Here is a 19,785-nt window from a genome sequence, read left to right on the forward strand (position 1 = left end):
GACCAGCTCGGCTGTATGCAAGCACAGCTTTCAGGCACACCTTATGTAGACTGTGTGGCTTCAAGTGATAGACGCCCTGAATCATGGTGGGGGTCCACGATGCATGAGTCAAAGGAGATATGACTGACGTCATTTATTCTACAACCACTGAGGGAGCACTTACTGTTTCCTGGCAGAAAATTGGAGAGGGTCTCTGGCAGCCCACGGTCTAGTGGGACAGGCTGACTTGTAAACACATCATTACAGAATGATAGGCTTCATGTTATAATGGAGAAGTGACTAAAGTACCAGAGGTAAAGCTAAGGGACAGACATTAGCTGCTGCGAGCAGCTGAGGCAGGTTCCCAGAGATGCCATCCATCATTACTGAGACTGGGGAGAATGACGTGACCCCCACTCCTCCATTCACCGACTGCCTCAGCTCCGATGGTCTCCCTGGGGTCCAGCCAGATTTCCAGGAGTGGCCCCCAGCCTCAGGGCCGTTCTAATCAACGATCGTGAGCTGGCAGTGGTTGTACCACGGAGCGACTGGCGGTGGAGGGGGTTTAGTTCTCCCTCCAAAGCTCCACTGACAAAGATTTTGCTTCAGCAAATGTTTCACAATTTTAAAAGATACTTGAAAACTGTTGAAAACTGTTTAGGGCGTGATTTCATGGACCAACAAGCTTTCTCCACCAAAGCTTGCCAAAGAAGTCTAGAGTTTAAGTAATTATTGTGTGCTTGCTGTCCAAACACAGGTCAAGTGCAATCTTCTACATCCTTCCCACTGGGTTGCCCCCGAGTCCTAGTGGAGGACTCCTTCAAGGCCCTCCTACTTTGAATTCATTCTGAAGTCTCTACCATGCAAAGTCAAGGCTTTTGCCCTTTATTCATGTCAGGCAAGGTGGAAGCTTGCCTGGAAATAAGTGGAAGTAAATGCAAGAAAAGGAAGACATTAAAAGTAGTCATCCACAGAGTGGAGAATTCAGATAATGGACCCTGAACTCCATCTTCATGCCTGGTTCCCCTGCTTGGACGTGTGGACGCTGGGAGTCTCTGATGCCCTGTGATCACTTGACTTAACCTGTTCTCCAAATGTAGACATGGGCAGGGCTCAGGGAGGAGCTGGGCTGTGACGTGCCTTCCCTATTTCATTTTATTAATCAAGTTCTCTCTCAGTGTTAAGTCACTCTGCTCTCTGAATTCCAGGCTCTTACAGTTGGACACACATGGCCAGTGACTCAGGTAGGAAGCCACCTCTGTTTGCCAGGACTTTCTTTGGGGCAGGGTGACTTGGTTTGACTGTATTTTAGAAAATGCATCCATTTGTCTGGGACCTGTGACTTCTGCTCAGTTGACTCCCTGCCTCCTCCCTTGCGACTGTGTATTCAACCCTGTCCTCATACATGGTGACAAGGGGGCTGCAGCCGTCTCATCTGCTCCTTTCACACCCCTCCTTTTTACAGGGAAGAGGATGACTTTCCCCAATCTGATGTTTATTGCTTTTCCCTAAGACTTTGTCTTCTGTGAAAATGCAGTCCTGGCAGGGATATTAAAATGTGTGAATCGAAATGAACTCATAGAACCTCAGGCTTGGAAGCATCTCAGGGATTATTTACTCTGCCTCCCTAAATTTGGATGAGAAACTGGAAATCTGTAGAGGTAAAAGGACCCATTCAAGGTCATGTAACTTATTAATGACAGAATCAGGATAGAGCGAGGACTGGATACCAGATATCCTTATTTCCAGTCTTGGTAACTTTTTATAGGTTTTCAGATTGTTCTCGGAAGAGCCCTGGGGGTTTTGTGGGAACCTCCATAGTGGCTGTCTGGTTGGAGAGAGCGGCACAACCTCCCTCCCCAGTAGATGAGCTTGTATCTGTTTTACATATTGGGCTTCTGGTAAGATTTTGCTTCAGCAAATGTTTCACAATTTTAAAAGATATTTGAAAACTGTTGAACGATTCTGTGGCTGTTTAGGGGGTGATTTCATGGACCAAGATGGGGGCTTCTTTTAAATGCTTACACTTCCTTTAGACAGAGGACCCAAACATTTATTGCTCCCTTAGAGAAAAGGCTTAAAATACCCCCCTTTTTTTTTTGGCTGCGCCGCATGGCATGTGGGATCTTAGTTCCCCAGCCAGGGATTGAAGCATGGAGTCTTAACCACTGGACCGCCAGGAAAGTCCTTTAAAATACACTTTAATGCAATCCATTGCTATCATTTTCTTCCCTCAGTAGATTTTAAGAAGGTTAAACAAGAATCAGGAAGGGAATTCCCTGGCAGTCCTGTGGTTAGGACTCAGCGCTTTCACTATTGGGGTCTGGGTTTGATCCCTGGTCAGGGAACTGGGATCTCACAGGCTGCACGGCACGTAGGGGAAATAACATAGAAAGGGACATCTGAACAGCTGAAGACATCTGAGGAAGGTTTGCCTCCTTCCATTTTGCCTGATTCTGGCCCTCCCATGAATGTATAGGACCAAGCTGGTCCTCCCATCTGAATGCACAGACATGGCTGAGGATGGAGAAAGCCAAAGAGAGCACAGAGGCAGTATTATAGGTAGAGTCGATGCTGTTGTAGGGCCGACCAACAGCAGAGGTTTTTCCCTGTAGTCCATCTTATCCCACATTCAAGCCTCGGAGTTATGGAAAGCTGACAACACGGTGAAGCTGATCTCTAAAGCAGACAGAGCTAGAGATGAAAGAAGGGATCTCCAGCTACCAAACTAGCAGAAAAGCAGAAGATATCCCAGTAACCACTATCACGTCCTTTTTAATTACTTACTTACATACTTACCTAATTTATTGGCTGCATTGGGTCTTCATTGCTGCACGGGCTTTCTCTACTTGTAGTTAGCAGGGGTTACTCTTCGTTGTGGTGTGCAAGCTTCTCACTGCAGTGGCTTCTCTTCTTGAAGAGCTCAGGCTCTAGGTGTGTGGGCTTCAGTAGTTGTGGCACGTGGGGTCAGTAGTTGTGGCATACGGGCTCTAGAGCTCAGGCTCAGTAGTTGTGGTGCGCGGGCTTAGTTGCTCTGCATCATGTGGGATCTACCCGGACCAGGGCTCGAGCCCGTGTCCCCTGCATTGGCTGGCATATTCTCATCCACTGCGCCACCAGGGAAGTCCTGTTATCACATCCTTGATGAGAGTGACTTGAATCTGAGTTACTAAATCACCTTTCCTTCCTTCTAATCTTTCAACCAGATCAAACCATGACTATCATCCTGAATGATTTATTTAATTACACTGATTTGTGGGAGTTGTTTGAGGATGAGTTTGCAAATTTCACTGGCATGCCACCCACAGAAGGACATCATTATAGTCCCTGTAAGATGGACACTGAGACGCTCAACAAGTATGGCGTGGTCGTCATCTATGCCCTGGTCTTCCTGCTGAGCCTCCTGGGAAACTCCCTGGTGATGCTGGTCATCTTATACAGCCGGGTGGGCCGCTCCGTCACCGATGTCTACCTGCTGAACCTGGCCATGGCTGACCTGCTCTTCGCCCTGACCTTGCCTGTCTGGGCCACCTCCAAGGCAAAGGGCTGGATCTTTGGCACAGCCCTGTGCAAGGTGGTCTCACTCCTGAAGGAAGTCAACTTCTACAGTGGTATTCTACTGCTGGCCTGCATCAGCGTGGACCGCTACCTGGCCATTGTCCATGCCACACGCATGCTGACCCAGAAGCGGCACTGGGTCAGGTTCATATGTTTAGGCATCTGGATCCTGTCCTTGATCCTGGCCCTGCCCATCATCATCTTCCGTGAGGCTTATCAACCACCCTATTCCAGCGCAGTCTGCTACGAGGACATGGGTGCCAATACAACGAAGTGGCGGATGGTGATGCGGGTCCTGCCCCAGACCTTTGGCTTCCTCCTGCCCCTGCTGGTCATGCTCCTCTGCTACGGACTCACCCTGCGCACGCTCTTTGCGGCCCACATGGGGCAGAAGCACCGTGCCATGCGGGTCATCTTTGCTGTCGTGCTCGTCTTCCTGCTGTGCTGGTTGCCCTACAACCTGGTCCTGGTTGCAGACACTCTCATGAGGCTCCGGGTGATCGCGGAGACCTGTGAGCGCCGCAATGACATCGGCCGGGCCCTGGATGCCACCGAGATCCTGGGCTTCCTCCACAGCTGCCTCAATCCTCTCATCTACGTCTTCATTGGCCAGAAGTTTCGCCACGGACTCCTCAGGATCATGGCCATCCATGGCCTGGTCAGCAAGGAGTTCTTGGTCAAGGACGGCAGGCCTTCCTTCGTTGGCTCTTCTTCAGGGAACACCTCTACTACCCTCTGAGACCGCACGCAGGGCTCCTCCCTTCCCTTCAGCATCCGCCCCAAGCCACATGTCCTCTGGCTGCTCACAGCCCTGTGTCCAGGCAGCCCCCCATTGTGGTTACAGGAAGTTGCTGAGGCCACATCCTTACTAGGCCCCCAGCTATGGATTCGAAAGCCCTGGCCCCCACCTCTTATCGTAATTACCATGTCAACTGCTAGAGCTCAGTCCATCCTACCACTGAGACCACAGCACTCTGTCTTCTGGCATTCTTTGAAGATATTCTTTTAAGTGATTACAAAAAGTTCCCACCATTGGGAGGCATTAGTGTCAAACACCATTGGTTGCTTCCCCAACTCTCCCTTTCCTTGCCGGCTAACGAAGTCCACCTCCCTTGAGAGAGGCTGAAAATGACAGATACTCACTTTCTAAGACTCCCTTAAACTAGGAGTGACCATATCATTTGGTTCTGATTAATAAGACTCAAAGGCAATAGTGTGCTGGTAAACCACTTTCCTGGGAGAAAGTCTTAATGTTCTGTGGTGTAACTAAATGCTCTTACCATGGCCGATTTCAGGGGTGGTGGTGTTTAGCAACAAGCTCACAAAATCTAGATAGTGTAATAATATGCTTCCACAAACTGGCTTCAGTGCACTCTTGCTTAAGAGGAAGTCTACTGGGACCAGGGGACTCCTGGGATATATTCCTGATTTAAAAGACATACACACACATACATATCCTTGATTCTTGCCTGTGAATACGGTTATAGGATATGATGTGTAGAGATGAGCCAGTCACTTTGTGACAATGAGGCAAAAATTGTGCCCAACACACTTAGGCTGGTGGAGCCAAAGGATAAAAAGGACCTGAGAATAAAGAGCCCAGAATAAACCATAAATGGTCAAATGACTTTATTTATTTATTTAAAAATGTGTTTGGCTGCGTTTGGTCTTCGTTGCTGCGCGTGGGCTTTTCTCTAGTTGTGGTGAGTGGGGGCTACTCTTCATTGTGGTGCGCGGGCTTCTCACTACAGTGGCTTCACTCATTGTGGAGCATGGGCTCTAGGTGCTCGGGCTTCAGTAGTTGTGGCACATGGGCTCGGTAGTTGTGACTCACGGACTCTAGAGTGCTGGCTCAGTAGTTGTGGTGCTCGGGCTTAGTTGCTCTGCAGCATGTGGGATCTACCTGGACCAGGGCTCGAGCCCGTGTCCCCAGCATTAGCAGGCAGATTCTTAATCACTGCGCCACCAGAGAAGTCCCTGGTCATATAACTTTAAACAAGGGTGCCAAGACTATTCAATGGGGGCTTCCCTTTCCTCTCCCTCCTTCCCTTAATCCCCTGTCCATCTCTCCTGCTGTGTGACTCAGTGCTCACCTCCCTTCATCCTCTGCTGCTCTAAAGACAACTCCATCAGGGGTTTCAGTAAGTAAATAAGGATCCGTATCCGGTCTGGGAAAATACAAATGACTAATACACATCTGAGAAGATGCTTGGCCTCACCAGTAACCTGTGAAGTGGGAATCAAACTCGAAGTGTTTTAAACAGGCCAGGGATGTAGTCAGAACTCTCTTCAGACAAATGCAACATTGTTCAGTTAGATTTTTTAATGCAGTGTGTAATTCTCTGGGTATAGCTCAATGATTTGGATTTCAGATCTGTAAGAATGCCGAGGTGTTGGTTCTGAAGTAACACAGTATATGAAAGTATCAGAAACTGGTGTTCCGATCACTACATAGGGTAAGGATTAGACATCTGGTCAAGGTGAGGGAGATGGTTCACCTTGGGGAGGAGCTCCATGTCCAGGATGAGGCTGGGATCAGGGGTGGGGTCCACCTTAGGAGAGGAGTGGGGGGTGGTCAGAGATGGGAGAGAGTCAGGGATGGAACTGGGGTTAGGGATGGGGTAAACAACAAGGATTATACAGGAGACAGGGATTGGGATGTGACGGTATGTTTTGCACAATGTTCGCTGATTTTTAAAATTATTAAAAATTTTTTTTTTTATATTTGGCTGCACCATGAGGTATGCAGGATCTTAGTTCCCCAACCAGGGATAGAAACCCACACCTCCTGTGGTGGAAGTGCGGAGTCTTAACCACTGGACTGCCAGGGAAGTCCCAATGCTTGCTGATTTTAAATTTTGAAATTTTGCTTTGTGGGCTTGGTTAAAATGTTCCAGCCTCCAAGTAATAACATTGAATTATACTATTTTCCCCTACACTGTTCCCCTTCTTACCAACCACAGCCTCTTCACCACCCTTTGCCTCCCTATCAAGTGTCCTATTCTTAGTGGTTCCAGCAAAAATATTAATTGATAATCTGTATTTTATTCCATAGGGGTTTAAGATTGCTCCTTTCCCAGCAACTTACATTTTAATTAGGGTCTTCCAGTGGCTGAAAAGACTCATAGATGCAGATGAAATAAATCGACCGTCTCCTCTTTGGTCTAAGGGTCTTCCCAGAGGTATATTCCAAGAGATAACCATGAACCAAGAAATAATGAAGAGTTCAGGCATAACTTGGAGATATTACAAGTTTGGTTCCAGACCACCACAATAAAGCGAATATAGAAATGAAGTGAATCACCTGAATTTTGTTTTTTTTGTTTTCCCAGTGCATATAAAAGTTATGTTTATACTGTAGTCTATCAACTGTGCAATCGCATTATGTCTAAAAAATGTACATATCTTAATTAAAAATACTTTATTGCTAAAAAATGCAAACCATCATCTGAGCCTTCAGTGGGTCATAATCTTTTTGCAACAGTAACAGCAAAGATCATTAGTGAGCAAATGCTGTTGGAAAAATGGCACCAATAAACTTGCTCTGGGTAAGGGTTGCCACCAACCTTCAATTTGTGAAAAACGCAGTATCTGTGAAGAGCAAAAAAGCGAAGCACAGTGAAACGAGGAGGTATGCCTGTACAGCCTTTGCTAGTTCTATGCAGAGGTTGGAGAGGCCAAAGATCTCTGGGTGTGACCCAGAAAGCCACAAGTGGCTAACAGCTGAGCCCTCACCACGACTGTTTTTATCTATCCTGGTGTTCTGTTTTTAAACTCAGGTTTCTTCTTCCAAGCCTGAAGGTAGAAATGAATTAAAGAATTAAAAAAATAAAAATAAGTGGAATATGTTAATGCAAACTTTCTAAAATTAGTTTTTCTTTTGTATCAAAGTATTTCACCTACATTGTTTAAAAAAGTGAAATAGCTTTATAAAGCTTATAGTGAAAACCAGAAGCAGCCCTCCTGCCCCACTTCCCCCAGGCAAAGATAACAACTTTCTTTCTGTAAAATAAATTTATTTATTTATTTTTGGTTGTGTGGGGTCTTTGTTGCTGCTCGCAGGCTTTCTCTAGTTGCAGTGAGCAGGGGCTACTCTTTGTTGCGATGCGTGAGCTTCTCATTGCAGTGGGCTTCTCTTGTTGAGGAGCATGGGCGCGTGGGCTTCAGTAGATGTGGCGCGCGGGCTCAGTAGTTGTGTCTCGTGGGCTCTAGAGCGCACGCTCAGTAGTTATGGCGCATGATGGGCTTAGTTGCTCCACAGCACGTGGGATCTTCCTGGACCACGGATCGAACCTGTGTCCCCTGCATTGGAAGGCAGATTCTTAACCACTGAGCCACCAGGGAAGTCCAAAGACAAGAAATTTCAACTTGCATAGCTGTTTCATTCAATAGAGGTCTACATATTTCTAAATATCGTGCTTATTCTGCTAGCTCTTGAGATTTTTTTCTGAGTTTTAGGTATCATCTATTGACTTTCAATCTTGGCTTATGAAGATTTAACACTCTCTCACACTCCCTCTTGCTTTTACTCCTGTCCAAGCAAACACAAATACTGCCTCTCCCTTTCTTCCAGGACATGGATAGCACACTTTTTTGGTTAAATCAGCATTCAATGTTTTAGTTAAAATTACTATATAAAAAAACACTTCACAGTTGGGTGCAATGTTTACACTTCCTTTTTTTGTCCAAGTTTTGTTTTCCTTAGAATTAATGCTAGGATTTGTCCATGTACTTTTCATTACATCACTCTCAAATGTCTCCCTCAATACATTCACAGTCATCAGATAATCCAGGTAATAAACATCAGATAATCTATAACTTTTTTTTCTTTCTTGGACAGCCCTTGCCTAGAGCCCTTTATACCCCTGTTCCAATCTGGGCAGGTTACTATGCCTGCACTTTTTTTCTAAAAAGCTTTAACTACATTTCCAGATAAATTTTAGAATCTGATTGCTAATTTCTATAAAATGTCCTGCTGGGATTTTGATCTGCATTATGTTGAATCTATAGATCAGTTTGGAAAAAGTTGACGTCTTAATAACATTGAGTCTTCCAATCCATGAGCATGGCAGCTTTCTCCAATTATTAGGTCTTTTCTATTTTGTCTTGGCTGTGTTTTGTAGTTTTCAGTACATAGATCTTGTACATATTTTGTTAGATTTATCTCTAAGTATTTTATGGTTGTTTAAATGCTATTATAAATGGTATTTAATTTTAAAAAATTTTCCAGGTTTTTCTTATTATAGAGAAATATAACTGAGTTATGCATATTGACCTTGTATTCTGGGATCTTGGTAAATTCACTTATTAGTTCTAATAGTTTTATTTTTAAAGATTCTTTTGGATTTTTTTGTGTACACAATCATGTCACCTGAGAATAAAGACAGTCATTTCTTCCTTTTATTTATGCCTTTTATTTACTTTTCTTGCCTTATTTCACTGGCTAGGTCCTCCAGTACAATGCAGAATAGAAGTTGTAAGAGTTTGCCCTGTTCCTAGTCTTAGGGTAAAGCATTCAGTCTTTCTCTATTAGACATCATGTTAGCTAAAGATTTTTCATGGAGACCCTTTATCAGGTTGAGGAAGTTCCTTTCATGAATGGGTGTTAAATCTTCCTCTTTCTTTAAGGGCATGGCCTCTGGAGCCAGACTACTGCTGCTTACATGCTTTGTGACTGAGGGCAGATCATTTAACCTCCCTCTACTACCTTGTAAAATGTGGATAATGATGATGTGCAACTAATTCCTATGAGGATTAAATTAAATGACCCCCCCCACCCCCACGCCATTTAGAAGAATGCCTATGATACCATAGGTGCTATGTAAATGTGAACTATCATAATTTTGGTTTACTCCTTTATTTTGTTGTACTACTGGATTTTTCTGAGAAAAGATATATAGTGGATAACTTTTTAGAAATCCTGAATTTTCAGAAAAGGCTTTATTCTACTCTCACATGTGATTGGTATTCTGGCTGAGTATTGAATTCAAGGATAGAATTCATTTTCCTTCAGGCTTTTCTTAATTTCATTTTGCAGGCTTTTCTTAATCCCTTCTAGCTTGTAGGGTTGCTGTTGACACTTATGATGTTATTCTATTCTTAATCTATTTTATGTGACTGAATTTTCTCTTAGAAACTTTTAGGATATTCTCTTTATCTTTTCAGTATTAGAATGCATGATGATGTGCCTTGCTGGGGGTTCTTTTCTCATTCATTTTGTTGGGCACCTGGTGAGTGCTTTTAATCTGGAAACTCAGGTTCTGTGACATTTTCTTGTATTATTTCTTTGATATTTTCCCTCTCACATTTCCCATTCTCTATTTTTCCAGGATTCCTTTTATTTGACTGTTGAACCCCCAAGGTTGATTTTCTAATATTTTTTCAATTTTTCCTGTTTTTTTAATCTTAATCTTTTCACTTTCCATGAAATTACCCTTAACTTTATTCTTCAGCTTTTTAATTGGAACTTAAAATTTCCACTATCATATTTTAAATTTCCAATAGGCTTTTTTTGTTCTCTAATGTTTCCCTTTATGGCACTTCTTTTTTGCCTCATGGATGTCATATTTTCTTTTATCTTTCTATGAATATTATGGTTTTTGTGAAGATTTCTTTAACTCCCTTACTGTCTCTGTGTTTTTCTTTTGGTCTGATAACTCAGTTACAACTTGACTTCTACTTTCTGACTTCCATTAAAAAAATCTTTTATTTTCCTTCACATTCTGTTTTTTCTTGTACTGTGTGAGAGTATGCCTTAAATAAAATCCCTTTAGTGTAACTTGTAGTGGACTTTTGAGAGGGAGCAGATATAAAAACATTTCTCCAGTCCTCCATTTTTGATATAATAAGTCCCCTGGATTTAAAAAACATACTTATTTTAAAGTCTCATCTAGATTGTCTTATTTTAACTTTAGTTCCTCAGGTGTGAATTCTCCTTTTTGTTATGTTGGCTGACTGTTGATTGTAGTTTTTATTAGTTCTTTGTAATATTCGATTATGAGGTCATCTATTGAAGAGCACTTTTTTTCCCATGGGAGTCTTGCATGTGTCTGGGATTATGAAGAAATCTACACAGGGGCAGTGTCATGGCTGTCCTTGCTGGGGCCCTACTGGGTCATATGGTTCATAGCATTTTTGGTAATTTTTATTGTTATTTCTTGGTCCTAGGTTTCCACATCATCCCAAAGGGCATATTTGGATCCTCACAATTTTCTACTCAGGACTTGTAAGTCTGGATTGTCCCTCAGGTGGCCCTCTTTCCCCCATGTCTAGGGCAGGCTGCTCACTTTGGGGTCATGTCTCATAGCTGGCAAATGTTTTTCTATCCCCAGGCAAGGGTGGGTCAGCTCTTCTCTGGTTCCTGGCTTTTTGCAGGGAATCCAGTTCCAGTTCCCTGCTGTACCAGGGTCTGTAGACCACTGGTGTTAGCATTCTCATCCTTGAGATGCACAACCATTTCTAGCATCCTTTGGGTTCCTGTGGCTTCAACTCCTGCTTCTTGATTAAGTCTGTACATCTCTAAGTTCCCTTTTCATATCTGGCATTTAGAGAACCCCCTTTGCCTTTTTTTTTTTTTTTAGGTTTTTTGATGTGGATCCATTTAAAAATCTTTATTGAATTTGTTCCAATATTGCTTCTGTTTTATGTTTTGGTTTTTTGGCCTCAAGACATGTGGGATCTTAGCTCCACAACCAGGGATTTAACCCACACCCCCTGCATTGGAAGGCAAAATTTTAACTACTGGACCACCTCGGAAGTCCCTCCCTCTTTGCTTTTGATCTCAGATATTTATTTTAAAAATTTAAAATATATGTTATCTAACATTTCAATGTGTGTGTGTGTGTGTACTGTTGCTTCCCCTGCTCCTCAGAACACTATCATAATAGGATATCAGTAAAAATTCAAATAACACATAAAATCAATCAGTTTCTTCCCATTCATTATTTCCTTTCCTTAAAGATAAGTGCAGTCAAAACTTTCTCCCAGTGAATTTTAATGTCAGTCTGGAGGACACATTGACCAAATGTCTAGTTAACTCACAGCCTCTATGTATATGCTGCATATGCACCTGTGCATGTGTATGTATGTGTTGGAGGTAAACGACCCTGCAGTATCTCAGGATTATCACGCCCTTCTCTTAGCCAGGTTCAAATCAGCAGGGTGAAAGAAGTAAGATATAGAAGGTAAGTGGGGAGGTGCTTCTGGGGAAATCCAGTCACTTCCGACATGGGAAGAAATCGGATTGCCCAACAGAAACCTATGAGGCCACATCCGTACTTCTCTTAGTTCCCATGTTGTAAACAAGACTGTTTTCCCAAAAGAGCTGGCTTTGCTCCAACTTTGAGAGTGTTGAGGGTGGAGAGAGGCTAAACAAGTAAGGCCTAAGGGCCACACAGTGCAGGGCTCCCCACTTTGCCAGCGTCTTGTACACTCCCCTTAGCTGGGATCCTGATGATATTCTGCAGGCACTGTCCCCTGTGCCCATTCACCAAGATGTTATAGAAAAACATATGTTCATAAATAGGAATCAAATGGCCAGTTAGCTGATTATGTATCAAATGCCTATTATGCACCCAACTTTGTGCCAGACCCTTAAAATAAGGACAGGTACTATAGAAATGAAACTTAGGGGACAAGGAAACTTGTGAATCGAGGATATGTGAAGAGTTCATGAAATTTCCTATAGTGTCAAGGTGATCAGGACAAAGAGATCTGTCTGGGGGTTCTAGTGAGCCACAAGCTGAATCTGAAGATTTGGGAAAAAATGTTTCTAATTAAATAAAAGAAAGAAAAAAAAGACTTAGTAGTTGTGTGACCTAGAATATTCATTTAAACTTTCTGCTGGCACATAGGAGCTCAATAAATATTTGCTCTTTTAGGAGTAAAAAGAAAGAAAGAAAGAAACAAACAAAAAACCTTTCTGAGCTCAGTTTCCTCTTCCATGAAATGAGGTTGAATTAGGTTTCTAGTTCTAAGACGAGATGCTCTACTGAAGAATCCATACCTCTACAGATGTGAACTTGATATGAAACTTCTATCCTTGCTCAGAACATGAACCTTAGTAATTAGGTGCTTCATAGAAGATCACTTCTTAGTGTATGCTTTCTGGGCAGCTGCTGACCAGGCTTGACATGAAAATTTCTAGAGAGGCCTCCCTCCTCCCCCCTCTCTTTTCTTATTCCTCCTTTCCCCCCCTACTCACCCTCTAGCACCTTCCTCCCTCAATTGTCAGCAATTCATTCCTTTGCGCTTGGCAGGCCCCTTGGAAAAACAGCAAATACCCCTGGTGAGGGGAATACATTTCTTTCAGTTATTAAGCCTAGAAAGATAACGGGTTTTTGAAATCATTCTCTTGCACAGAAAAGCCTCTCTTTCTGAGCCTTCAGGGTCATGAGCAAACTTACACACTACAATCCAACACGTCAGCTTAGCCTCTTACTAACAGATGTGTCTGCTGGTAACTGCAGACCTAAGATGTGCCAGGCTCGGTGAAAAGCATTTTTTACATGAATTATTTCATTGAAAACTTACCAAGACCTTACGGTAGGAATTATTATTATCCTGTCTTATAGATGAGGAAAATAAGGCCCAAGGAGATTAAGACCTTGTCCAAGGTAACACAACAACAGATAAGTGGTAAATTGGAGTTTAAATCAAGGATTAACTGCTTTCAGAATCTGGGTTCTCAACTGCTCATGATACGTGGAGAAGCACTGGTGGAGTGAGAGCCCCAGGGGGCTTTGAGTCAGGTTGGGTCTTAGTCTATCCTGAATTGTATGGTCTTGAGCAATCACTTAACTTCTCTGACCCCTGGTTCCTTGAAGGCTCAGTAGCATTAGAAGCTTGTCAAGGTTCAAGGTAATGGAGCCAGGTTCTTGGAATAGACTAGGGCCTTGAAAAATGGCAGACATTATTATCAGAGCAGAGAGTCTTAGAGAGTTGTGTCAGTTGAGGAACAGGCAAGCAATCCCAAATCTAACTGTAAGGGCAGTGCTTCTGCATGATATCACAGGGTCAGGGGCTAAAAGGAGAGATAGGATATACTGCTTTCAAAGACATCGGGCTGTTCTGAGATGAAAACACAGCTGGAAAGGGGACCAATGGTCTTCCTTCATGTTCTTCCAACATCCATTTTTTTCTTCTTCTCCCAGGTCATTGCCATTAACATACAAGCTCTCATCTTATAATAACTCTTGTTGACCCCACAGTGCTATGAGCTACGGTCCTATTTCTCTGCTCCACTTTGCAGCTAAGTTCTGAGTCTCATTGCTCAAAGGATGCTTTAAGCCTGTGAAGGGAGCTGAGGAACATTTAGCGGAGCCTCAGCTGGATCCCGACCTGGGCTAACTCTGGGGTTGGGATAAGTCCGGGCACAAATGAAAGGAATGAATGGTCAAGGCCCCTTTAGGGAATGAGCTCATCCCTAGGGGACAAGAGTAAAACTCATGGGTCTGCAGAAGGCCATCACTCAGAACTGGGGGCAGGGGGAGTGGGCGCTGCAGTTAAGACCAGCCCTGGCCTGTGGACTCTTGCCTGAATGTTAGGGAGGTGGGGCTGGGAGTGAACACGAGAAAAGCCGGGAGACTTTGGCAGTGCAAGCAACATACGTGGATAACCTGGCCCTGTTCCCTCCCAGGTGGCTGAGCTGGAATCAGCTGAGGGTGAAGGCCAGCTTGGCAACAAGGCCCGGGAGCCTCAAGGGAGCAGGTGGGAAGAGGGTCCTGGAGAACTTTCCTGAGGTGCTGAATCACTGCATTCTCACTGGATGTACACAGACAGGTGTAAACAAAGAAAGAGCTCAAAAAGAGAAAAGGAGTCAGATTTCTGTCCCATGAGGAGTGCAGAAGAACATCATTGTTATTTCCCCACTCGCCACACACTTCCTCCTTCTTAAAGTTCTGTTTTCTCTGGGTTCCTGCTTTCCTCCTGCATCTTTGCCTTCTTTTCAGTCTTTTTGGAAGACCCCTTTCCTCTTTCAGTCCTTTAAATGCTGACGTTCTTCCAGATTCTCTTCCTCCCCCTTTTCTGCCCTTTCCCTATTGTCTGCTTTCCCTGAATGACATCATCTACTCCTGTGGCTTGAATGATCTGCTGTCTCTGTGAGAATTATCTCCCAAAAATGTAGAGATTGTAGCCCATTTTCCCTGGGCTTCCAGAGCTGGATTCCAATGCACATTGACATGCCTCCTTGTACCCTCACCATAAATTCAAAGTTAAAGCCAGCGTCTTCCCTCCAAAACCTGCTTCCTTCAAGCCGTTGGTCCAAGTTATAGGTTGAAGAATCCTTTTGACTCCCTCCTTCTCACTACCCCACCCCTATCCAATTCACAGCCAAGTCCTGTTTTTTCGTTTTTTTTTTTTTTAGCGGTACGCGGACCTCTCACTGTTGTGGCCTCTCCCGTTGCGGAGCACAGGCTCCAGATGCGCAGGCTCAGCGGCCACGGCTCACGGGCCCAGCCGCTCCGTGGCATGTGGGATCTTCCCGGACCAGGGCATGAACCCGTGTCCCCTGAATCGGCAGGTGGACTCTCAACCACTGCGCCACCAGGGAAGCCCTAGTCCTGTTGTTTTGCCCTTAAAGATCTCTTAAACTCAAGCCCTGATCTTCACCCCCTCTGTCATTACTTTGCCCAGACACTCACCATTTCTTCTGTAACCTCCTAACTGGACTCCTGCCTTGATCCTCAACCCCTCTCGGTCTATTCATATACCACTCAGGGAGCAATCTGATTGCAGTGTTTATCTGCTTGAAGCTCCTGTTGCCTGTGGGATGAAGTTTCCACACTTTAGCACAGCACTCAAGGCCCTCTGCCGTTAGGCCTTGCCTGCTGGCCCAGGTCTCGATATGGCATGCCCACATCTGGTATAGCCTTTGCTTTGGCCATACTGGATTCCTTAAATTTCCCTGAATACCTCATACTGGCTGCCTTAGTCTAGATTTCTTTGGTTGTAAGTAACAGAAATCTGCTTTAAAGAGGCAGAAGCTTAAAGGGAATTTAGTGACAGGATCCCAATGGTATCTGATGGACCCCAAGGGTCATGAGATTCTAAGAGGGACCAGTACTAGGAGGAGCAGGAAGGTGGCTCCTTACTTGGGCTCTCTCTTTTTGAGGAACACACTTCTTCATCTCTACTTCATTTAGCAGGTCTATTTCACTCCTCTTTCTAGGTACACCAGCTTTCTCTGCTTCTTTCTGTCCACAGCTATCCATGAGTTTACATCATCCCAAACCAATTGAAAAGCTCAGGTAACATCCCAGTCTCCCATTTCCAGGAAAGCAACTCTGGTTAGCTCTGCTTTGGCCGGAGAGGTAGAACACACGTAGCTTGGAGAAGTGAGGCTTGGGTTAGAGACTTCTGTATGACCCATACAAAAGTCTCTAAACTGTAACATTGCTGAGCCTTTGCATATACTATTCCCCTTTACTGCATGTTCTTCCCTGCATCTCCAGTTGGCTAAATTCTATACATCCCTCAAAAGGTAGGTCAAGATTTAGTCCTTCCAGAAAGCCTCCCCAGGCTGAGTTATGAGTCCCTCCATGTGTTCCCATAAGACCATTGCATAACTTGTCTCTAACGCTTATCACATTTGGGTTGTGTTAATTGATTTCTGGTCTATCTCTCCACTACGCCATGAGGTCACTGAACCTTTCACCTCTTTCCCTCTAGATTTGGAGGAATAGCTAGGTCTAAAATGGAGACAGATTCAACTTTCAAATGAATGAGTGAAACAGCCCATTAGTCTCTATCCACCACATGCAGGTTTTTTGAGGGGCTGGATTCAGGCATAAGATGGGAAAAAAGAAAATACCACAGTTGGCTTATTCTGGTGGCAGCATGTTCCTCACTGTTCATCAGAGTTCCATGAATATCAGCCCTCGGGAAACTGTGTAATTTAGGCTTAGTTTTCTACAAGTTTACAGGTTGTGACTTCCTAGATGAAAATTGCCTAATTTCACTTAGTAGCTGATGTAAATAAGTGAATGGCTAAAAGCAGAACACAGCAGATTTTAGAACACATTTGAAAAACATCACCGCCTTTATATGACAGGCAAGTGGATGGTGGCTGTGTACATTTTGTATTAACACTACAGCTAGGAACTCATTTGAACTTTATATGAAAATTGCTATGCATAAAGTTTAGTCCAAATTACTACATCCATAAGTTGGAAAAAAATTAAAGATTTAAATAAGTATTAATAGCTAACTTTTTTTTTTTTTTTCTGGCCTTGCTGTGTGGCTTGTGGGATCCTAGTTCCCTGACCAGAGATTGAACCTACGACCTCGGCAGTAAAAGCACCAAGTCCTAACCACTGGACCGCCAGGGAATTCGCTAATAGCTAACACTTATTGAAAGCTTACCATGGTCTATTACTGGGCTAAGTGCTTTATATGTAGTAAATAACTAATTTAATCACTAGACTACCCTATGGGGCTAGCTCTCGTTAATTACTTTTTAGCCCATTTTACAGAGGAGGAAACTGAGACACAGGAGTTTAACTAGAGTCGGGATATGCATGCAGGGATTTGACCCCAGGACCTACCCCCTCAAGCACTCTGCTAAACCACCTCAAGGTATGGGTTGGTACCTTTCTTCCAATACTTATCTGTTAATGATGGTTACTTAATTATGCCTTGTTTCACCATGCTTTAGTTGAGTTTTTCTTTTAAAACATCCTTTATGTTTATGCTTTTAGGTAAAAAAAAGTCTCTCTGTGCCTTACAAAATCCATGTTTGGAATTTCAATTTCTCCCTTTTCTTCCTAACACTGGTATAATAAAAAAATGTAACATTTTCTAATCTGCTGGATTGAAAAAATGCATCTCAAAGATGAATTAGTTATAGAGATCTGCTGTACAATATAGTGCCCATAATTAGCCATATGATATCGTGCACCTAAAATTTTGTTAAGAGAGTAGATCTCAAATATTGTGTTCTTATCACAAAAAGCAAACAAGCAAACAAACAAAAAACAACAAAAAAGCACAAAGGGGCACAAGGAAACTTTCTGAGGTGAGGGATACGTTTATTATCTTGATTATGGTGATGGTCATGGGTGTATTCATATGTCCAAACTCATCAAATTGTTTACATTAAACACCTGCAGCTTTTTTGGTATGTCAATTACATCTCAAAGAAGCTGTTAAAAAAATGTAAAAAACCCCCTCTCTGTGTGGCTGTTAGGACTTCATGGCATTAAAAACTCTTGCAAGAAGCTTTAATCATGTTAATGTTTACCACTAAATGAGCTCCAAACGTTTACCTGCTTCACGTGATGGTGACGGAGCAACTTTGGAACTACCCTCTGGGCCTCTCTCAAAACCAGGTCTTCTTTCTCCCTGAATCTTTATCTACATGTATGGAAGAAAAAGGTCATGGGCACAATGGCGAATCCTGCAATTTGTCCTGTGGGAATTAGGTTCCCCAGCGACTTGTGAGGAGGTGTCCCAGTACAGCAAAGAGGGGAATGAATGCGGAACCTGGAGACCTGGTTTCAGCACTGCTTCCATCACCTGTAGTTCAAGACCTTTGGCAAGTGTCCACCTGTTCTGGGCAACAAGTAGCTCACCTGTCAAAAGGGGAGGTCAGTCTATAAGTGAATTTTTTAAGCTCCCTTTCACCCAGACAGTCTATATTTAGGTAAAGCAGTTCGAGGCTACCACTCCCAGATGGGCAGGTTTGACACTGTACAGCCCTAGAAGGATGGCATTTGCAGAGAGTACAATGTGACAAACACTTATTACATGTATGTCCGAAGCGGAATTAGTAGAATCTTCCCATAAACAGAGGTATTTTATGCAACCTTGACCCTGGTCCCTGGGAGCTACTATGACACTGAGACCCTGGAAGCTTTCAGAAGCTCCCTGGGAGTCATTCTTATTCATCTTTGGCAGTTGACTTGGACGCTTGGGCAAGGGAGTTAGGCAGGGGGTAGTAGAGGTGTCCAAGTGCCATAGCCAACTGTATAGTCTAGTGAAGTAAATCCCTTAGCATAATGCTGGACCTCCAAGCAAGTCCTCTAGAAATGCCAGCTGGTATTATTGCTGTAGTGGGAATAGAGAACAAACATGGGACAGGACACCTTGTGGGAATCAAGAGTTTGACCCAAACTCTGGGTCAGCTTGGCACAGAGCCAGCTTTGCTAGGAAACCGGTGCTGCTGTTTATGGCCAGGGGAATGTGTCTGACATCAGACTTCGCAAGGCTCTGTTGGGAAATCAGTGATGCGTCTGTCTTCTCTGGGAAGGTGCCTTGTGCATGTTTCTGAAGCTGCAGGGGGAGGGGACTTAGGTTGGGGCAGTGATGCCTGCACCTCCCCGCATTCCCCTCCCCACCACCACATCTGCCCCAGCTTGGGCAGATGGAATGGTCAGGAGGAGGCTCCATGCAAGGCCACCTTGCTTTTGGCTAGAGGTCAGCTAAGGGGAGTTGTGGGGGTCTTAGAGAGCAGGTGTATGTGGAGAGAGAGAGGAAGTAGAATACGTACCCACAAGGGAAAGAATCATCCTCACAGGCAATTTTAATTCCAACAGGACATTTCTCATCTCCAGTTTGAAAAGCTTTGCCACCATTGCTTCTGAGTCAATGGGTTTTAAACTTGAGTTTTTTTTAATAACATTGACTGTTTGAAAATTTATTTTTTATTGAAGTATAGTTGATTTACAATGTGTACAGCAAAATGACTTAGTTTTACACATATATACATTTTTTTAATATTCTTTTCCATTATGGTTTATCCCAGGATATTGAATACAGTTCCCTGTGCTCTGCAGTAGGACCTTGTGGTTTATCCATTCTATATGTGATAGTTTCCATCTACTAACCCCAAACTCCCAGTCCATCCCTTGCCCCATACCCCCTCCACCGTGGCAACCACAAGTCTGATCTCTAAGACTGTAAGTCTGTTTCTGTTTTGTAGATAGGTGCATCTGTGTCACATTTTAGATTCCACATATAAGTGATATCATATGGTATTTGTCTTTCTCTTTCTGACTTACTTCAGTTAGTATGATAATCTCTGGTTGCATCTATATTGCTGCAAATGGCATTATTTCGTTCTTTTTAATGTCCAGGTAGTATTCCACTGTATGTATGTACCACATCTTCTTTTTCCATTCATCTGTCGATGGACATTTAGGCTGTTTCCATGTCTTGGCTATCGTGAATAGTGCTGCTGTGAACATAGGGTGCGTGTATCTTTTTGAATTATAGTTTTGTCGGGGTATATGCCCAGGAGTGGGATTGCTG

General features: G+C 43.6%; 1 protein-coding gene across 1 annotated transcript; it reads left to right on the top strand.

The window, feature by feature from the left end:
• The first annotated feature begins 1,071 nt into the window (after window positions 1–1,071).
• CXCR1 (C-X-C motif chemokine receptor 1) lies at window positions 1,072–5,161 on the top strand. Its single transcript, XM_024763312.1, has 2 exons — window positions 1,072–1,223; window positions 3,186–5,161. The coding sequence occupies exons 1-2, from the start codon at window positions 1,208–1,210 to the stop codon at window positions 4,274–4,276; spliced, it is 1,107 nt and encodes a 368-aa protein (XP_024619080.1). The 5' UTR covers window positions 1,072–1,207; the 3' UTR covers window positions 4,277–5,161.
• Window positions 5,162–19,785: the final 14,624 nt, after the last annotated feature.

This window comes from Neophocaena asiaeorientalis, unplaced genomic scaffold (genome assembly GCF_003031525.2).
Source record: "Neophocaena asiaeorientalis asiaeorientalis breed wild unplaced genomic scaffold, Neophocaena_asiaeorientalis_V1.1 scaffold86, whole genome shotgun sequence".
Classification (NCBI taxonomy): domain Eukaryota; kingdom Metazoa; phylum Chordata; class Mammalia; order Artiodactyla; family Phocoenidae; genus Neophocaena; species Neophocaena asiaeorientalis.